At 36.4% G+C, this 20,999-nt stretch overlaps 1 protein-coding gene across 1 annotated transcript in view; it reads left to right on the forward strand.

Moving 5' to 3' along the window:
- The first annotated feature begins 5,035 nt into the window (after positions 1-5,035).
- Positions 5,036-20,999, forward strand: part of LOC149781236 (uncharacterized) — a 30,289-nt gene continuing 14,325 nt past the window's right edge. The window contains exons 1-4 of the mRNA XM_089934683.1: positions 5,036-5,121; positions 11,640-14,099; positions 15,467-15,690; positions 20,593-20,829. Coding sequence (XP_089790809.1) covers positions 5,058-5,121; positions 11,640-14,099; positions 15,467-15,690; positions 20,593-20,829 — 2,985 coding nt within the window. The 5' untranslated portion in view covers positions 5,036-5,057. The remainder of the gene's footprint in view (positions 5,122-11,639; positions 14,100-15,466; positions 15,691-20,592; positions 20,830-20,999) is intronic.

The raw sequence follows: 20,999 nt of genomic DNA on the forward strand, positions 1-20,999 counted from the left end.
AGTGGGCACAGTGTTAGGTGAACTTAACTTGAACCTGCGCATTCGGCACTCGCTGGGCTATTTCTGCAGGATTAAATGAAGCTTCGAAAGTGGGCGCAGTAATTTTGTGAAAAATCGTACATTTTGTTCGCCAAAAATGGCTTTGCCAAAATTGAAACTGCAGTTGATTGACCGAGATGCGAATGTTTGTATCACCATAACCGTTTTAGGTTTCTTCATCAAATTGCATATGCTCTTTTACCATGACAAGACAATGTGTTCAAGATGCAGTTTAAGAGTTATTCCCATTTGTGGAATCGCTTTTCTTATATGGACACCAAGATTTTATTTTAAGCAAGAGAATGGAAGTGGACCGTTTGTCATATTTTTGTTTGATTTCTTAGTTTTTCTTTACTGTCACATAACAAACCAAACAGGCAATTTAAAAATCCTTGGAGGTTGTGAATGAGGTTCTTTTCAAGGTTCTTTGTGTACACTGTTTGTGAGTGTATGTGTCTGTGTGCATGTTTGTGTGTTGTGTCTGTGTGCATGTTTGTGTTGTGTCTGTGTGCATGTTTGTGTGTTGTGTCTGTGTACATGTTTGTGTGTTGTGTCTAAGCAAGGGAACTATGTAAAGTTCATGATGGAAACAATTTTTAAGGTAATGCCCCATATACGTGGCCAGGTGGTGGTGTAGGAGAATATGTCAAATCCTTACAACTAATCTTCAATAAAGAAAAGGATTTGTTTTCAAGTCAAAGAGAGCAAGTTTATTGAACTGAAGAAACTGAGGTGTGGTTTGGTGGCTGGGATTTGATTTCGAAATGCGCTTCTTTTACCGCAAGACATTTTGTTGTAACTTATATAATGCATTCATTTAGTAAGGTTTGACAAAAACTATAAGATGAGTATATTATCAAGCTGTTTGGAGGCCTACATTTTTCTTTCATAAATCACAGCACCTTCCTACCTACCACCCATCCCCCAGAACCATAGGTTGGTACCTTTAACCGTGTCTCAGTGCTGCAAATGAATGACTGATTATTCACAAATCATGCTTTTTCTAATACTCTTAATTTAATATTTTACCAGACTGTTCCAGTGGCCTAGTGGTTAGAGCATCCGCCTCGGATGTGGGAGGTCGTGGGCTCGATCCGCAGCCGAGTCATACCAAATACTTTTAAAAATGGTACGAACAGCTGCCTCTCTTGGCGCTCATCATTAAGAGGTTAGTGTTAGCGCTGGTCGGCCTGGTGTCAGGATAATGTGACTGCGTGTGACATCATGTTACATGTCTGCGGCATGATGCCCAATTGCTAGACCACTATAAACTGCCACACTGCAGGCATCGTAGCGATATGGCTGAAAAATAGTTAAAGCTACGTTAAAAATCCAAATCACACAAACATCATATTTATCGCCAACCCCCACCCCACCCCCTGCGTTTATGAAACGTTGAATAATTTTGCGTCATGACCTTAGCTATCTCCATTTTCAATGAAATTGTTCCCGTCTTTCAGGGAATTTGGTATGTGTTTTATCATGACATAGGTCTGTGTCATATACAAGAGTCGACTTTGTCAGATTAGTGCTTTTATACGTTCATTGCAACATGTGTCTATCCATCTGTCTCACTCTTCTAGGCTAATTCCTCCTGAACTGTTTGAGATACCGTTATGAACGTCGTGAACTAGCGTTCAGTCATGCAGAACTTAAGTTGGTAAAGTATGCATCGAGACATCGCCTAATTGGTTTGCAGGTTTCCATTTTCTGTTTTGTATCGTTCTTGCTCGCTTCTCATGGTTTGGGGTTGAGTCTGACTAGATTATATTATTCTTATACCATGCCTGCATTGCCCAGAGCCGTACCGAATTGATGCTATCTAGCAAAACTTTTGCTGACAACCGCTATGGCCTGCTACCCGACGGAATATTATCAACAGCGGAATAGCACGCCGGTCTACTCCGAATAGTCTGTTTTGGCGGTACCGATGTAATCGGGCTAGTCATTGTTGCTCTTAGCAAAGAACGCAGGTTCGGCACAAATTCTGAAATTATCAATAATGCAGTGTATGAACATCAACACAACTAAAAAGAAATTAAGTATAACAATAAACATCTTGCTAAAACATGAAAACGAAACATTTTCCAGCAAATAGTCACTTTTCCAATTCTTCTTTTGAGTACTATCTAAATATCTTCTGTTATGTGTCGGGGATTGGTTAAGATAAATGAAATAAACTGACAACGAAACTAGTGACTTATTAGCCTGAGCGCATTCGACTCTTAATTAATGAGTCTTTTTCAAAGGCAAATACAAAACATAGACAAGACAAACAAATAAAACAGAAAAACGGTTATGTTTGCAAAACTTTACATGGCTGTTTTAAAGGAAATAAACCTTTAACTTTATTATGTTTCAGCTAGTTTATTTTATTTTGTTGCTGATACTGGAAAATATTTGTATTGACCTAGAAATCGATGAGCCATAAAGAAGTCTGTTATTTTATGTAAATGCATGTAAGCGCAAATTATATCACAAATATTCCAAAGGGCGTGAATGTCAGAATTATGCCAAGAGAAACCTACTTCCTGGAAAAAGACATTCAGCTATCATCATTTCCTATGCACCCGCTGTGGCCAGCTCTGATGAGATCTGGAGTCTCTTTGTGAAGAAGTGCCAAAAGCAGACAAGCTCATCGTCCCTGGTGACTTCAGTGCTTGAACTGGCATGTATCATCCGAAACGGCCACGTGTCATTGGCATAAATGCCTTTAGCAAATACAGCAATAATGACAAGACTTTTATTGACCTGACAAAGGTCTTAAGCTCATTACGGCATGCATGCTTACACTGTGGATGACGATTAGTCATAAAAACCATTCTCAGTCTCGAATGGAGTCAAGAATGGATGTGTGTTCAGTATAATGTTCTCTGCCATGCTTCTGTATGCCTTCCTACTGACACACTAGGATCGACATCACATGTCGGACTGATGGCAAGTTATTCAATCTGACAAGACTGCATGCGAGAACGAAGTTACAGGAACGGACGTTCGTGATTTTCCGATTAGTTGATGACTGTTCCCTGAATGTCTAGTCTTAACCTGACAGTCAACAGCGTATGAATAATTAATATCTCATTTACTTGTGACAACATGATGATGAACCAACATGTACCAGCAAAAACCTTAAAAATAGCCTTCCGTCATGATGAATGGTCAAACCCTCCAGGCAGCGGATACTTTTAACAACATCGGCGCTACACTGTCTCTTAGAGTCCACATCGATGATAAAACCAATGCCAGAATCGCCAGAGCAAGCGTGGCCTTTGATAGAATATGCGCAAGCAAAAAAGCAAAGAGGCACATGTCTGCAAACAAAACTTGAGATGTGTTGCCGATCCTGCTTGTATGTATGTAATTTCGGGAAGGTGAACCAATTTCACATTAGAAAGAAAAATTATGGGGAATAAGATGGTCTGGCAGGGTTCCAGACAATGAGGTGCTTACGCGGACATTTATTTCAAGCATCCAATCGCAGCTGAAATGGGCAGGCCATACCACCAGATGATTACCAAATAAAATCGTATACGGAATGATCTCAAGAAGGTCAGAAGAAACGCTTCAAAGATCTCGCATGAGATTATTCGTCCTGACGCAGTCTCATCCGTACTGAATCATTAGACTCAGCTGAGGCATCATGCAGTGCAAGCAGCATAAATATCAAGACTGAATATGTATTCATCAAGCAACCCAAAATAGTATCTCCTGTCCAGTGTGCCACGTATTGTGTTCTGATCAGCCACTCACATGCTCACATATAACAAAATATTTTTTATATCATGGTCATTTTAGAGCTCAGTTGAAAAACATCACTACTTGCGTTATCACCGCCTTATATATGAGATATATTTGTTCAACACAGGGTTGAAAATCGAATTTGTGGGGATTTTTCCATGTTGTAAGGAGGGGATAGTGTGACTTTAAATGACCGGGGTGGGTGGGTATTTGATGACAGAACCATAGAAGAATCATTTCTGTAAAGTCTTTTTATGGATTTAATTTCTTAATGTTTTGTCAAATTTGATACGTGTTGGTGTCTAGGGAACTTCGTTTTCTTAGCTGGTGGCTTCCTGAAGGTAGAGGGTACATCATTGACTGCATTTGTAGTCAAACGCTGTTTAATGCTGTCTGATGTATCTCAAATCTGACCTGGTTTTCTTATACATTTTTATTTGAATGAAAAGGGATGTAAATATGAATGGTAAACTCAATTTTTGGTAAATATTCTCCTATGGGTAATATAAACAAAAACTGAAAAAAACATACTTTGCAATTTAGTAGTCAAACATTGGATCCTTATGGACTATTTAAACACTATCCAAACGCAAATACATGTATATATAAAATATCTCAAAGTCAATAAGGACGCTCATTTAACACCACCCCACCACCCTTTTATTACCAATTAATGAATTGTTTCCAAATTAATTGCGATCACGGAAGAAAAAGCATCGACCGTAGAAAACAATATATTACGAGGTTAAAGCCATCAGTAGTTTTGGGTCAAACTTATAAATACCATTCCCTTTCTTTAGATTTTTGTCACAACTGGGTTGGTAACCCTTAGCCTTACTATAGAGCTATACTAACGAGAATTGAGAACCAGGAAGCAGGATTTACATTGAGCTCTGCAACTGGTCAAAAAATTCCCATTGATTGTAAAATGTGCAATATAGATTTGCAATCGAAACTCGTGTAAACAGAGGCAGATTGGAATTTTTTTTGGACATAACTACAAATGTACATTCAAGGATATGTCATTAACTTTTGAGATTGTGTCATATATAACAGCCTGGACATTATTTGGTGTATAGTCAATGATACAATTCTAGTAGTGTGTATGAGACCCGGTTTAGGGAGAGTACAAACATATACCAGCTGGGGGTGGGGAGGAGTATCCTAAAAGAAATAAATAATAACGATAGATTCTGAAATTTAATTTTTATTATTTCTTCACAGTTTTGGCGAGCTGCGGGGTAACTAACATCTAAGACAAGGAATCAGCTGAAAGAGACATGAGCCAAGGCCGGAGATTAAGGTGGGATAGAGACCTGGCCAGGTTTGTCCCAATCCGTGCTGGTAAATTATAGTTTCAGCAAACTCTAGTTTAACTAAATATTTTAGACAAGTGAAATCCATTCTCCTTTATCTATATTATTATTATTATTATTATTATTATTATTATTATTATTACTATTATTGCTTTTAATTTTGTTATTGCAGTTAGTATTATTAATGGAGGCAATATGTTGCCATGTAATGTATCCCATAATTAATGGTGTTTCAGATGATGTTTGTTACCTTCAAAGAGTGCACTTTTTATAAATTAGTATTACACTTTTTTAGAACAGTACCCTTTGTAGTTGTTATCTTTATTTAGCTATCTTTTGTCTCATAATGCAGGAGATTTGTCGGAATTATATCCCTTACTGTTACAGCTACCAATCGTAACACTATCTAGCCATGCTTGTGCTGTTGTGCTATAAAACCCTATGCATATATACTATATAATGACATTATTATTATTATTATTATTATTATTATTATTATTATTAAATATTCAGTATTACAAACTATTAAGACACATCAGTATAATAATAATAATGAGGACTTTGTATAGTGCCTAATCTTTAGAAGCTCTAAGCACTTTACAATATTAGACAACGACTATAAGATAAAATTAAAAAAAACATATAATAATATTATTACAAAAACAAACACCATGAAATTAGAAAAACATAAAAAAAAAATAGCAAACACGCTGAGAATATTTCTGGTAGGAAACCTTATTAGGTCTTTAAGTTTGTTCTTGCAGTCGAAATAAGTGAGTTTTGAGAGCCTTCTTGAATGTGATCACTGTGTCTTTGTGTCTAAGTTCAGTGGGCAATTAATTCGACGTTGCTGTACCCTGGTATGCAAAAGAAAGCTGTCCATATGACTTTGTTTTCATAGTGGGAATAATGAGTAAACGATTGTCAGAAGAGGAGAGTAAGTATCTTGCTGGTGTTTACACATGGGTGAGGTCGGATAGGCATGTAGGACTAGAGCCCGTCAGTGAAACGTAGCACAGAGAACAAATTTTGTGCTTGATTCTGGATCAAATGGATAGCCAGTGTAGGGTACAGAGCAGCGGGGAGGTGTGCTCTGATCGTGGTACTCTAAATATGATCCGATCAGCTGTGTTTTGAACTTTTTGAAGTTTATGGAGTAGATATTGAGATGAACCAGACAGAATTGAGTTACAATAGTCCAGTCTTGAAAGTACTAATGAACACACAAGTGAAAGATATTTGCGAATGGAGCTGATGCGTCTCAGCTCCAGATATGCAGCCTTGCATATGTTCATGACATGTTATTGCAATGTGAGAGTACTGTCCAGAGTAATACCTAGATTTTGTACTGATTGTGTGAATTTAATGTTGGCATTGCTGATATTTATTGTTTAGATAAAGGATGTGAATGAGAAAGTCTTTGTGTTGTGATCAGAATGGCCTCAGTTGTATCATCATTCATCTGTAGCTTGTTACATGTCATCCATGATTTCACATCAGAAATGCACCTCTCTACACCTTGGATGATAGCTTCAACTTCAAGTGGGTGGCTAGATTTGTATATTTGTGTGTCTTCAGCGTACCATTGGTGAGACACTGAATGATGATCTATGACACTTGCGACTGGCTGAGTGTATAGAATGAAGAGAATAGTTCTAAGTGCAAAACCCTGTGGAAGACCACAACGTAGATCATTTGGGCTGTAGTGTTTTCCATTTGCAGATACAAATTGTGTCCTGTTGACCAAGTAGGACTTGAACCACAGTAAGGCTGTATCATGAATGCCAAATACATACTGGTGATGGTGAAATAATATATCATGGTCTATTGTGTCAAATGCTGCAGACAAATCAAGGAGGGTGAGGACTGTAATCTTTCCGCTATCCAATGCAGAGAGAATGTCATTAACTGCTTTTAGAAGAGTAGTTTCAGTATTGTGGCAAGGACGATATATAGACTGTACATTGCTAAAGAGATTTTTTTAATTTAGATGAGATACAACCTGTGATAGAACAACCTTTTCTAAGATTTTTATATGAATGGGGAGATTAAAAACTGGGCGGTTGTTCTTTAAATCATTATGGTCTAGTGTTGGTTTTTTAAGCAGAGGCTTTACAATGGCAGTTTTGAAAAATGATGGGAATTCCCCGGATGAGAGAGAGGTATTAATAACATCAGTTAGTGAAGGCAATAATGGATCTAAACACGCAAGCAGCAGTGATATTGGAGTTGGATAAAGTTCACATGACTTTGGTCCAATCTTAATCAGGACTGTACGTACGAAATCCATAGAGACAGGTTCAAATGCTGCTAATGGTTGCTGCTCAAATTCTGTATCCTAACTGTGTGGTGACGACGAGTCAATTGAAATTGTGGTGTCAAGCTTATCTCTAATGGTTTGTACTTTGTCACGAAAGAAATTTGCAAACATGTCCGGAAGGTCGACTGGAAAGAAGGTAGTTGGAAGTGGTGCAGCAAATATTTTCTTGCAGCAAATAGTGGTGGGAATAAATCACATTATACTGGTTGAATAATACCCCTGTATAAAACTACATTGTCTATATCACATTATACTGGTTGAATTATACCCCTGTATAAAACTACCTTGTCTATATCACATTATACTGGTTGAATTATACCCCTGTATAAAACTACCTTGTCTATATCACATTATACTGGTTGAATTATACCCCTGTATAAAACTACCTTGTCTATATCACATTAAACTTTCATGGTCCCTTGAAAAATGTTATTGGTAAAACCATTGTACTCTGAATGCTGTACACTAGTACAATGTTACCTCTCGTATATCACAGTAAACTTTCAGATCATCTTGAACAGCATTATTGGTGAAACCACTGTACTCTGTATAATGTATACCAATTTAATGCTACGTTGCCTATATCACAGTACACTTTCATGGTCCTTTCAATAACCTTATAATGAAAACCATTGTACTGTGTATGCTGTACACCCATTTTAATACAACCTTGCATTTATCACAGTACTCTTTCATGGTCCCTTGAACATCTTTACAGTGAATGACCAATGCACTTGAATGTTACATGTTGCTGCACTTGTTTTGTATGAATAATACATTACATAGATATTGTTTAAATGTAAGATTAGCATACAAATGTAAGCAAAACAAATTTATATATTTGGTTTTGTTGCAGCAAATATTAGCAGTAGTTATCAATAGGTTAATAAATATTTAAGTAATAAAGTAGTAACTAAACAACTAAATAAAGCCAATTGAAAGAATCTAAAGGATGCATGTAAACAACAGTGCACCACAAAGTGCATATAAGCCTCTAAAGCAAGGTGGTCCAATATCATCAACTCCATGGGCCACATGGGTCAAAACTGTAAAGTTCGTGTGTGTATATATATATATTGTGACGGTTGCACGCATTGGGGTGGGGTTCTTCCAATATATATTAATTAAATTATGATGAAAGTTCCACCCGGGCTCGTGGGGTTAGAAAGTTAAATTAGTGACGAGGTAGATTTACAGCTCTGAGCCCCCAGTCAGCAATGCCTACTGCTAAATTATAGAGAACACGAAGATGAAATTCAATTAATAACAATTTAATTAATTCGATAATTTAAAACGATAAACTCTCAATCACCCGTCTTTCCCTCGACCAAGTGACAGCCTAATTCATCCCGTGATTTACAGTGTGAGTTCGATTTTCCCCCTGTCCTTGCGTCTACTCATCTCTTTCTTTCCCGCTAATTTCTTCCTTCCTTCCGTTCCTCCAACACCTCCTTCGACTCCGTTTGCTTCTCGACTATCTCCTCCTCCAATTTTGCTCTCAATTTCCTCTTCCTCCCTTCTCTCCCCTTTTCCTCCTAGAATTCAACTTCTCCTGACTTATCTCCTTTCTTCTCCTTTCCTCCGTCTCTCTATCTGAGACTACGGGACTAAACTGTAACTGGTCTGTCCTTCAAAGTTTCCTGTGAAAAACCACAAGGCGTTAACATATGCTTTGTCGAATCTCACCTCACACTAGATCAACAATTAATCATCAGATAAGGCTATTATGGTTTCTGTCACGCATGCGTACACATCGAAATTCCCACACACTTCTTGCAGGTAAGCAATGGCGTGATAACACGGTATCAGAGAATTGTCATACAGACATCAATACATTGCGTCACATCAGTATATACACATATATATTTAATCTCATTGTACTACAATCTGACAACAATCAGATTCATGTCTGTACATTACACTCCCACAAGCGTACACAAATATTCAACAATGGCAAAATCTATAATCACGTGAACACATGTGCTAGTCTACTATAAAATACTCACAGAGCGAATTACAATATTAACTCTTACGACAGCTAGCAAGCTATATATTGCTTTACAAATATCATCTCATTCCTTCAAAATATGCAAACATATTAACACCACAAAGTAATTCTTCGTACTACGATTCTAGTAATAATAAAGTATACATACGACCTACAATTAAAAATGCAGTCGCATTCCGCAAAGACCGAACAACTAGCTCACTGACCTTATTTGAAGCTGTCTGTACTTAGAAATTTCCTGTTCTAAGATATTCCCACCAATAATGAATGGCTGTTAGGAGTTACCCTATCCTCCTCTGGGCAATCTCTCTAGCGAAATAATTCTTGCCGGAAGACGCGGAGATATCATTCTAGCCAAATCAGGGTCTCCCCTCTATCTCGATTCTGACTGGGTGGCGCTGTGACCCTGTCCAATCGTCTTAGTGGCCAGTTCAACCTGGCTATCTGTCTGCAGGGAAAAGAAGTTAAGACACTCTCACTTCTTCGGGCAACTTCTTTTGATCTGGACAAACGTTTCCACATCTAGGTGATAATTGACTACCGGTATCTGGCGGCCTCACAGCTCTTAGGTCTGGCTCTCCGCTTCTAGCCACGGCAATCTTACGTAAGGGATTAATGGTAGCCTGCGGCAATGTTTAACATCAAACAATGGCTTGTCAGAATTACCTTGATTATACAGGCTACTCTGGGTTGGGGTAAACGTGATACACACACACACACACACACACACACACACACACACATATATATATATATATATATATATATATATATATATATATATATATATATATATATATATATATATATATATATATATATATATATATATATATATATATTGTTGTTGTTGTAGGGTGTAATGCCATTTTGCAGCACAAAATAGGCTATACATTCTGGCCAGTATTAATGGTGGAGGAAGGGAAACCCCGGAAAGAACCATCGATCCATGAGAAGCTACTGGCATTAGCTTTCTCACATATCCACATTGGCCGAACCCGAGACTCGAACCCATGCAGACAGGTGGGATGGCAATGATCAATAACGATGAGCACTTTAGACCACTTGGCCACTCAGGGGCCCCATAGACCACTCTGTTCTAACGCATTCACGTCAACAAGGTAGATGATGTTTCTTCTAAATAAATTATCATAAAAACATTTGGGGTTTTAATGAAACGGTATAGCAACATGTAGTAATCGTGACTAAAAATGGTTTTTAACCAACCTCTGCCATGACAATTACAGTGGCAATCTCAACGATTTTGTTATCACTAGCCCTTTTAAACCAAGGGTGACAATCACGTGAGCTTTTCATCAAAACAAGTCTTGCAGTATGCAAGTCTTCCTGCGACTAGAACTCACTCAGACAGAGGTGAGATGTCAGTGGTCTGTAAAGTCTACCACTTTAGACCACTTGTCCCCAGCCCTGGTCCCCCATATATCATTTGAAAAAATTAATTGAAACCTATGAGAATTTTGTTTGCCACACCAGATTAGTGTAGGGTATATAGTTTTAATCTTGATCATCCATTTGTCCATTTGCCCATCACACTTTGTTTTTTAATCAGGTCATTTTATGCACTGTAGTGGGGTGTCTGTATTCAATAAAGATATTGCAAGTTGTTACGAACATTGGACTGTTTTAACATCTAAATATCATCTGAGATTATTTCAACATACAGCAGTTAACAGGAATAAAAGCAAAAACTTTTCAGGGATTGTTTTATTTAAGTTGCAGTATTTCAAAAATAAAATTATAACCGTAAAAGGTATGAAAGATTGCAAACATTTTTAAAATGGTAGTTGTAGTGACAACCAAAAGTATTAAATTTGAGGATAAAAACAGTAGTACAATTAGATTTACAAGACATAAACTTGTATGGGATTTATGTTTTAAAAAGAATCAAAATAATGGGAATAGCTCATTAATGGGAATAGACTATTAAGACTATTCAGGAACATAATATTTTATTATCTCAGCCATGTACAGTATCACCTTTGGGAGACAAGAGCTATAGATTAAGTTCCTGCTCATATCATCAACACTTGAAATTTGTGTTTACAGGTGATTACGAATTTGAAAGTCATGGGACAAGGGCTGGAATGAGAAAATAATAGTATAGCTCTGGCAAGAACTAGTGGTTGTTAAAATCTTTATACAGTGTATCTTCTGAGAATTTTTATTTCCTCCTTGACTTAGTACATTTTCTTTACAGCTGAACAAACAGGATTTCTTTCCCAGGATGGTGGCATAGATCCTCTGAGTTTCCAAGGAAATAGATATGACAACAAAAGCAGTAACCAGGTTCAAGGAGTTCAGAATATTCAGGATCAAAGAGGTAGTGGTCACTTTGATATGAAAGATGGAGGTAATAATGGCAATATGGAAAGAAATCCGATTGGCCATCATAAATCTTTACTTGGGATGCATCCACACCTTGACTATCAGAATTCCTTACTTGGGACGCCACCACATTTTGGCAGTCAGAATTCCTTACTTGGGATGCCACCACACCTTGGTTATAGTGTACCATGTAATCTTAATTTTGATCAAAGCCAACAAAGAGGAAGGGAGATGAGGAAAGGGTCTGTAAAAGCAAATGCCTCCAAACGAGAAAAGAGACAGGATGGGGATACACAGTCACAAGGTGCTAGTAGACCTCAATCAGCTTCTGGTGGGAGCGAAGGACACAGATACAAGAAACTGAATGGACAGACCAAAGGATGTGTTGATCATCGGGATATAGGTAGAGGCTGTGGGAGGAAGAGAGACCAACGTGGAAGGAGAGGCGGTAACACTGATAAACAGATTGATACTGAAATAAAGGCAAGAACATCTAATGTGGATGTTCATGGTCGAGTGGAAGCGGGAACTGAAAGAAAACCACAAGAAAGAAGACAAAGAGGGAAAAAAGCATATGATAGAAGTTATGAAAACATTACTGAAAAAGCAATAGGAACATCTCCGCCAATGACAGGAGATCTAACTGTCAGTGATACTGATGACTCAACATCTTCGTCTTCTAATTCTCAAAATGAGGGACTTTCGCAAAGCAATAAAACAAATATTGATGTTCTTCTGTCAAAATTTAAGGATCTTGGAGATCAGATTGCCCAGTTGAAGGTCAGTAAATCAGATTTACAACAGGATTTACCATCATATTCATTAAAAAGTAGACAAAGCTCCAAACCAAAAAGCCACGAATTTAAAACATCATTAGGTGCACTGAGGAAAGAGAGAACATCTCCAAAGAAAAGCACACAAGACCCAGATAATCTAACAAACATAGCAGTTGCAAGTGATGATTTGATGTACAGAAGACCCACTGAACCTCCTGGTGAAAAAGAAGTATTTAGATATTTGATACAAGAAGTGGGAGGCCCCACAACTGTTAAAAATATTTCTGAAACGAAGCTGTTCCCAAAAGATTTTGATATTCTAAGCTGGTTTCGTGGTCATCGAAGAAGGTTTATCTTGTTTGAAAACCAAGACAAAAATGATCAATTTATTGTCCCTTTTTACAAAGAAGCAACATTTTGCTTGGATTATAATAATATAGGCAGGAATGACAGGTGTGACCAATCTAGTTGCCCTCATGCACATATTTGTAAGGATTTTGTTGGTGGCTCTTGTAGACAAGGACAGAAATGTCGACTTTCACACAACTTTTACGATCGGGCTAATTCCAGTCTAATATCCAAGCTGGAGTTAAATATCTTCAGCAATGAAGAAATACGTCTGATATATAGCCAGCGGTATCCACATGTATGTGGTTATCACACTCCAACCCGCAGATGCCATCTTATAGCTTGTGCTTGTCTACACATTTGTAAAAGAAATCTGTTAGGCAGATGTGACAAGGAATCTGATTGTCCCTTGGGTCATACCCTTGAAACATACCACAATAAAAATGTTATAAAAGCTTACCGGCTATCCAATATGAAAGAGCCCTTAGTCAAGAAGGTAATTTGTATTGGTACCTTCACTGGTAAAGGAAACATACAGCAAAATGGACGATCAACTCATGGCTCAAGGGAATCGATAAAAGAAGAAAGAAATGTATCTCAAAACAGATTAAATAGATTGGCTAAGAGCAAAAGCAACGTTCAGAAGGAGCAGAAAAGGAAACGAGAGAGTATACATAGAGCCAGCAATGATGAGAGAGGGCATAGCAGATCTTCAGCCTCTCCATCCCCTGTGAGATATAGTAAAGACAATATTGGATCTGACGATATTTTTAAAAGGGACCTGATGACTTGTAAATCAGAGGAGGAGAAGGCAAGACCCTTACCTGTGAACAGAAACGTTCAGGTGGAGGAAATGCAAATGGAAGAGAAATCAATCGAAATTTCATCACATCCTGGAAGATCATCAGCCTCTCCCTCCTCTGTGAGATTTAGGAAAGACAATATTGGAAGTGACGACATCTTTAAAAGGGACCTAATGACTACTAAAACAGAGGAGGAGGAGGCAAGACCCTTACCTATGAACAGAAACGTTCAAGTGGAGGAAATGCAAATGGAAGAGAAAGCAACAATAATTTCACCACATCCTGGCAGAGCTTGCTATTTGGAACCAAAGGTTCTCAATACAGTCACGTATATTGGAGGTGCAAGACCAAAGGGACACAGGCCAAGACACAGAAGTAACAATGAAGAAGAAACAACATCCCAAGGTTTGCATATTTTAAAGCTTGCATACAGCCCTTGTAACTGGCATTCATTATTTCTACAAATTTCATAAATGATAAGAGTACAAAATAATAAAAAAATAAGATAAATGAAAACTTGACAGAGGAATATGGAAGATTCATCATCTAAAACTTACGTAGGTTCCATAAGGTTTCTATTTCATAGTCTCAAGAACGATTCCAACCAAGATTTTCTTCTTCTACCAGACAAACAATTGATTTATGCTACCTTAGTATGTTTTATTGGTTGTTTTTACAAAGTAGAAGCTAAAGTACCATTTACATCTAAATAAACAGTACTTATCATTATGTTAGCATCTTAAATATTGTAGGAAGCATTCATGATGTTCGAATTACAAGAGAGTATTTTTATTTATTTAGAAGTGTAGGTATGGTATCTGCATAGAGGCAGGACAATGAAGTTGGTAGAGAGTAGAGTGTTGAGCCTGCTATTTGTCAGGTGGGTGGGGGTGTTCATTCAGTATACATCTGACATCTTGGTCCCTATTTCACCAGCCATCATAATATTGGCATATAAATAGCTATCCACAAAGTAGGTTATATTGACCTACAGTTTACATCTGAGTGACTTCTATATTCAGCTATCCATATTTCATACTATCAGCCTCTTCGACTGTGTTTCACCTACACTCATTGGAATGTGGATATATCAAGAGGAATTCTATCATGTCAAAACTAAGCCACAAACACCTGACTTATTAGGGTAGAATGACTTTGTATTTTAAACTATTCATTCACTGCAGACTTGATACCTTGGACCCTATTCCTCCATACCATTATATATATATATATATATATATATATATATATATATATATATATATATATATATATATATATATATATATATATATATAGATCCACACACACACACACACACACATATATATATACAGTGTGACCCTGCTATAGTGTGCTCGGTTATAACACAAATTTGGATATAACATGGTCATGGCATGGCTCCCAAAATTTCACATACATGTATTTTTCTTGTGCACAAAAAAATTCTTTCTTAAAAACAATTCATCATTAGCAGTAAATACTTTATTTCTTTGCACTTTAACATGATTTGAAAACCAAAGTTGTGGAATATGCCAATGTTAATGCATGGATCAAACATTTTAGGAGTGAATCTTTGTGCTACATAATTTTATCCCTCCTTCTGAGACCATTTTGGTTTGGTTAATTAATAGGTATTCATTCCAAACATTGCTGCTTTCACAATTTAGGTATGCTTTTCTTTGCAACTAAACAACACTACTTTTTTTTAAAGAATTAATATTGAAACAGATTTCTTAATGACCAATGTTGTTTTTTTGACTGTTATGTAGATTTAATTCTGGCGACAAATGCTGCCCAGTCCACTGCAATCTGTGACCTCTATCTTGTTGACAAGTGTAAGACAGCTACCTGTAAATTCCATCACCATGACAACATCAAGCTGCCATACATCTGGCAGATTCAGATGTTTAATTCATGGCTGACTCTGGATAAGCTGAACATGATTGAGGTAGAAAGAGCTTACTGCAACAAGGCGAGCACCTATCAGACAACGGTGAGGAGACGATTTTTTTGTAACACCAGTTGGTAACATTTTAGTGGATTGATTTTGATTTTGGTTGAGTGTGTTCAGATTTTCTATTTGGTATTGGGTTTGTTTTGCTATAAATATTAGCTGGTCACATAATACTTTTCATTATTCATTCAAAACAATTTTTTCTAGTGCTTTCCCAGGATTTGCTTTAACAGGCAAGCCAATGATTTTAGATGTATGTGTATGGCATGAAATTGGGATTCAACTTGTCTGATTTACTTACTAAATGCTAATCCATACATCTATGTATGCTTCAAACATGATATTTTGTATGACATGACATTGAGAACCAACATGTCTGATTTAATTACTAAATGTTAAACCATATTCTAATCCTATGAATGTGATACATAGATATTTGTATAGACTTTAGTTTTAATATAAAAGTTTATCCTGTCTATATATGTTGCATATATGACATGTTTTATTGATGTCAGTGTTGACATAAAAGTTTATCCTGTCTATATATGTTGCATATATGACATGTTTTATTGACGTCAGTGTTGACATAAAAGTTTATCCTGTCTATATATGTTGCATATATGATATGTTTTATTGATGTCAGTGTTGACATAAAAATTTATCCTGTCTATATATGTTGCATATATGATATGTTTTATTGATGTCAGTGTTGACATAAAAGTTTATCCTGTCTATATATGTTGCATATATGATATGTTTTATTGATGTCAGTGTTGACATAAAAGTTTATCCTGTCTATATATGTTGCATATATGATATGTTTTATTGATGTCAGTGTTGACATAAAAGTTCATCCTATGTATATATGTTGCATAAATGATATGACATAAAAATTAGTCCAAGAATCGACATAACAATCATAATACTTGGGAAAGGAATTTGTTCAAATGAAATGAGTATTCAGTCAAAATATGTTACATATAATTTATGCTAGTTTTCATTGTCCAAATTTGTAAGCAATTTTTATGTATATGTAGGGATGAAATTGGTAAATACCAGTATGCAGGTGATGTGGAGAAAATTGTTGTGTCATAGTTTCATTCATCCATATGTCCATCACTCATTCTTTGTAATAATAATAATAATAAGAATAATGAGGACTTTGTATAGCACCTAATCTTTAGAGGCTGTAAGTGCTTTACAACATTAGACAACACCTATAACATAAAAAACATATATAATGATATGATTACAAAAAAACAAAACACCATGAAATTAGAAAACATAAAAAACATGCTGAAAATATTTAAGGTAGGAAACATTATTAGGTCTTTAAGTTTGTTCTTGCAATCAAAATAAGTGAGTTTTAAGAGATCTCTTGAATGGGGTCACTGTGTCTTTGTGTCTAAGTTCAGTGGGCAATTCATTCCACATTGCTGGGCCCTGGTATGCAAAAGAACACTGTCCATATGACTTTGTTTTCATAGTGGGAATAACGAGTATACGATTGTTAGAAGAGGAGCGTACGTTTCTTGCTGGTGTGAACACATGGGTGAGGTCGGATAGGTATGTTGGACTGGAGTCAGTCAGTGAAACATAGCACAGAGAACAAATTTTATGTTTGATTCTGGATCAAATGGATAGCCAGTGTAGGTTACAGAGCAGCAGGGAGGTGTGCTCTGATCGTGGTACTCTAAGTTTGATCCAAGCAGCTGTGTTTTGAACTTTTTGAAGGTTCTGGAGTAGATATTGAGATGAACCAGACAGAATTGAGTTACAATAGTCCAGTCTTGAAAGTAATAATGAACACATAAGTGTTTTAGTGACATCAACTGAAAGATATTTGCGAATTGAGCTGATGCATCTCAGCTCAAGATATGCATCTTTGCACATGTTCATGACATGTTGGTGCAATGTGAGAGTACTGTCCAGAGTAACAACTAGGTTTTGTACTGACTGTGTGAACTTAATATTGGTGTTGCTGATATTTATTGTTTGAGGTAAAGGATGTGATTGAGAAAGTCTTTGTATTGTCATCAGAATGGCCGCAGGTTTATCATCATTCATATGCAGCTTGTTACATGTCATCCATGATTTCACATCAGAAATGCACCTCTGTACATCTTGGATGGTAGCATCAACTTCAGTTGGGTGGCTAGATTTGTATATTTGGTTGTCATCAGCATACAATTGGTGAGACACTGGATGATGATCTATGACACTTGGGAGCAGCTGACTGTATATAATGAAGAGAATAGGTCCAAGAACAGACCCCTGTGGAACACCACAACATAGATTAAGTGGGCTGGAGTGTATTCCATTTGCAGATACAATCTGTGTCCTGTTGACCAAGCTAAGGACTTGAACCACAGTAAGGCTGTATCATGAATGCCAAATACATGCTGGAGATGGTGAAGTAATATATCATGGTCTATTGTGTCAAATGCTGCAGACAAATCAAGGAGGGTGAAGACTGTAATCTTTCCGCTATCCAAAGCAGAGAGAATGTCATTAACTACGTTTAGAAGAGTAGTTTCAGTACTGTGGCAAGGGCGATATGCAGATTGTACATTGCTAAAAAGACTGTTTGAATTCAGATGTGATACAAGCTGGGATAGAACAACCTTTTCTAAGATTGTTGATATGAATGGAAGATTAGAAACTGGGTGGTAGCTCCATCTGCTTTAATTGTGGAAGGATAATTATATTTGCTGTCCATGTTTCACTATGATGAGTAGATTGTAACAGAGGTTTTGAAATCTTGGAATAAATCTATGGGACTTTTCAATGAAATCTAAATTCTCTGTAATTATGTTAATTGCCAGTTAGTAATGATGATGAACAGAGAGGTCTTCAATTCTGTTTATAATATCTAAGTTAGATGGGAACTGTAGTCAAAAATCAGATTTTATATATATTGTACTGTCATCTTAAATATGGAATTGTATTGTGAAGCACCAATAACAAAGACCAATGAATCTATCAAAAAAGCCATCAATCAGTCAATCAAGCAATCAATAAATTATTCAAGTCATTATGATACAAACTGATGTAATGAACTTTCCCAAAGAGGAAATTGGACTTAGGTTAACAGTAGCTGTTTGATCATTACCAAAATACATGTATATTTACAAAATACTACAAGTTTTTAATTTGAGATGAAAATCTCACATATATCATATCCCCAAAAAATCGTGGTTAAAACTTGTTTTCATGTATGTATGTAACAACTCTATATTCTTAAACAAAGTAACAGAAAGAGCGAAAACCAACAAGTTTTGAAAACTTCAACATATAGTGTATTTCCCTACAATATAAACTGAAAATTTAAAATGAACTTACGATATTGTGAATTAAATCCCAAATAGCCCAAAAAGTTCCAGTGGTGTTCCAAAAATATTCTGATATATAATGTGCTAATGTACCAATAGCCTGGAATAGCATTGATCTGCTAACAGTCTTGATGTATTAAAATGATGTAATCCAAAACGTCTCTAAATGAATTCACAATAATCCCAAAATAGTGACTTAGTTGGAAATTATTACTGAACACTTTGTGATTCCAGTAAATAAATTCATTAAATAAATCCTCTCACATCTAACTGAAAAACAACTATTAATGACTGATATTAAGATTCGAATGAAAAAGTTCTGTTTACATCTCCTTTATTATAAAATATTGTCACAATATGAGAACCAGGATGAGGGTCAAATGATCATTCCTAGAACATTTTAAGTTATCAGCAGTATCAGGTCCATTGTAAATTTTCAGTAAAGAATCAAGTTTGAGAGGTTTAATTAAGAAACACCCATTGAGCACCTCTTAAATATGGAAGGTGTGAGGTGTAAATAAGCATATTATCTGTCCATCCATCTGTTAACGTTTGCTATTTTAGTTTGTAACTTTGTAACTATTAGATATAATTTCATTAAATTTTGTCTATATATATTGATACATATATATGGTGTGTTGTGTACCATAGCCTTTCCCGATGTTCTTCAGTCAAGGTCACATAAAGTGAAGATGTTAATTCTGTGACCTGTATCCTTTCTGGAGCTTAACATTTGAACCACTAACAATACTTTAATGAAACCTTAAGCAATCATATTTTATGTATTATTTACGACATTGTGTTGCTTACAGCAGCCATGCCTTCGCTTCAAGGTCATAGAAAAAGAAACTGACTCAGTGTCAATGTCAAGCAAGGGAAAATATAAATCATTGACTTCTTTCGACATATGGTTATGATTTTTATAACACTGAGATATGTTACTTTGACTTGAATGTTATATATCTTTGCTTAATAGTGTTATGAACAGCAGCAGTTCACAAGAGCTTATAATATAAATCACTGTGGCCTAAATTTCCTTATCCAGGCCATCACTTTTTAACTCCTACACATATTTCAATGAAACTTTACCCAGGTCCATACTTTTCTATAATAGTATTAAAGTCCCTGTCTGAGGTTCACACTTTTTCATAATAGCATTAAAGTCCCAATCTCAGGTCCACACTTTTCCATAACAGCATTAAAATCCCTATCTCAGGTCCACACTTTTCCATCATAGCATTAAAGTCCCTATCTCAGGTTCACACTTTTCCATAATAGCATTAAAGTCCCTATCTCAGGTCCACACCATAATTTCCATAATAATAGTATCAAAGTCCCTATCTCAAAGACCAAGGTCATTAGTAGGGAAAATGTCATAAAACAGGCATATCATGGCTTGTTTGGGGTGGGGGTGATAAACAGGTTGATGGGTGGATAGGGGATGAAAAAGTGCATATTCTTCTGATAGATTCCATGTCTGGTTGAAGTTTTTCTTCAAGACTGGTTGCAGGATTGCAATGTCAATGGACAAAATTATGCTGTACATTAAAGATGCTACATTTATGCTCAAATTTTGCATTATATGCAACATTCATGGTATAATTTTCAGGTCTTTTATGGTGGCAGCAATTACAATGCAACTCTTGAGTTTCACATGCCAGACACTTTAACCGCAGTAGCAGTAAAGGCTGGTGGGAGTGCCAAATTTAAAATTGAGACTAGTGTGAGACGATTGTCCACAAAGTCATATGCAAAGGGAAAGAAGCCATCTTCCAAGGACAGCTTCAAGACTCAATGGAGATGGTTCTACACAGATGATTTTGGGAGATGGTGCTTACTGGAACCAGTAAGTTCTCTTCAGAGTATGAAATATGTTATGCTCTGGAGTTCATATGTGATAAAGACCCCAGTATATGTTCTGGAGTTAATATGTGATAAAGACCCAGTATATCTTCTGGAGCTAATATGTGATAAAGACCACAGCATATGTTCTGGAGTTAATATGTAATAAAGACC

Source organism: Sinohyriopsis cumingii, chromosome 15 (genome assembly GCF_028554795.1).
Source record: "Sinohyriopsis cumingii isolate HCF-2022 chromosome 15, ASM2855479v2, whole genome shotgun sequence".
Lineage (NCBI taxonomy): Eukaryota > Metazoa > Mollusca > Bivalvia > Unionida > Unionidae > Sinohyriopsis > Sinohyriopsis cumingii.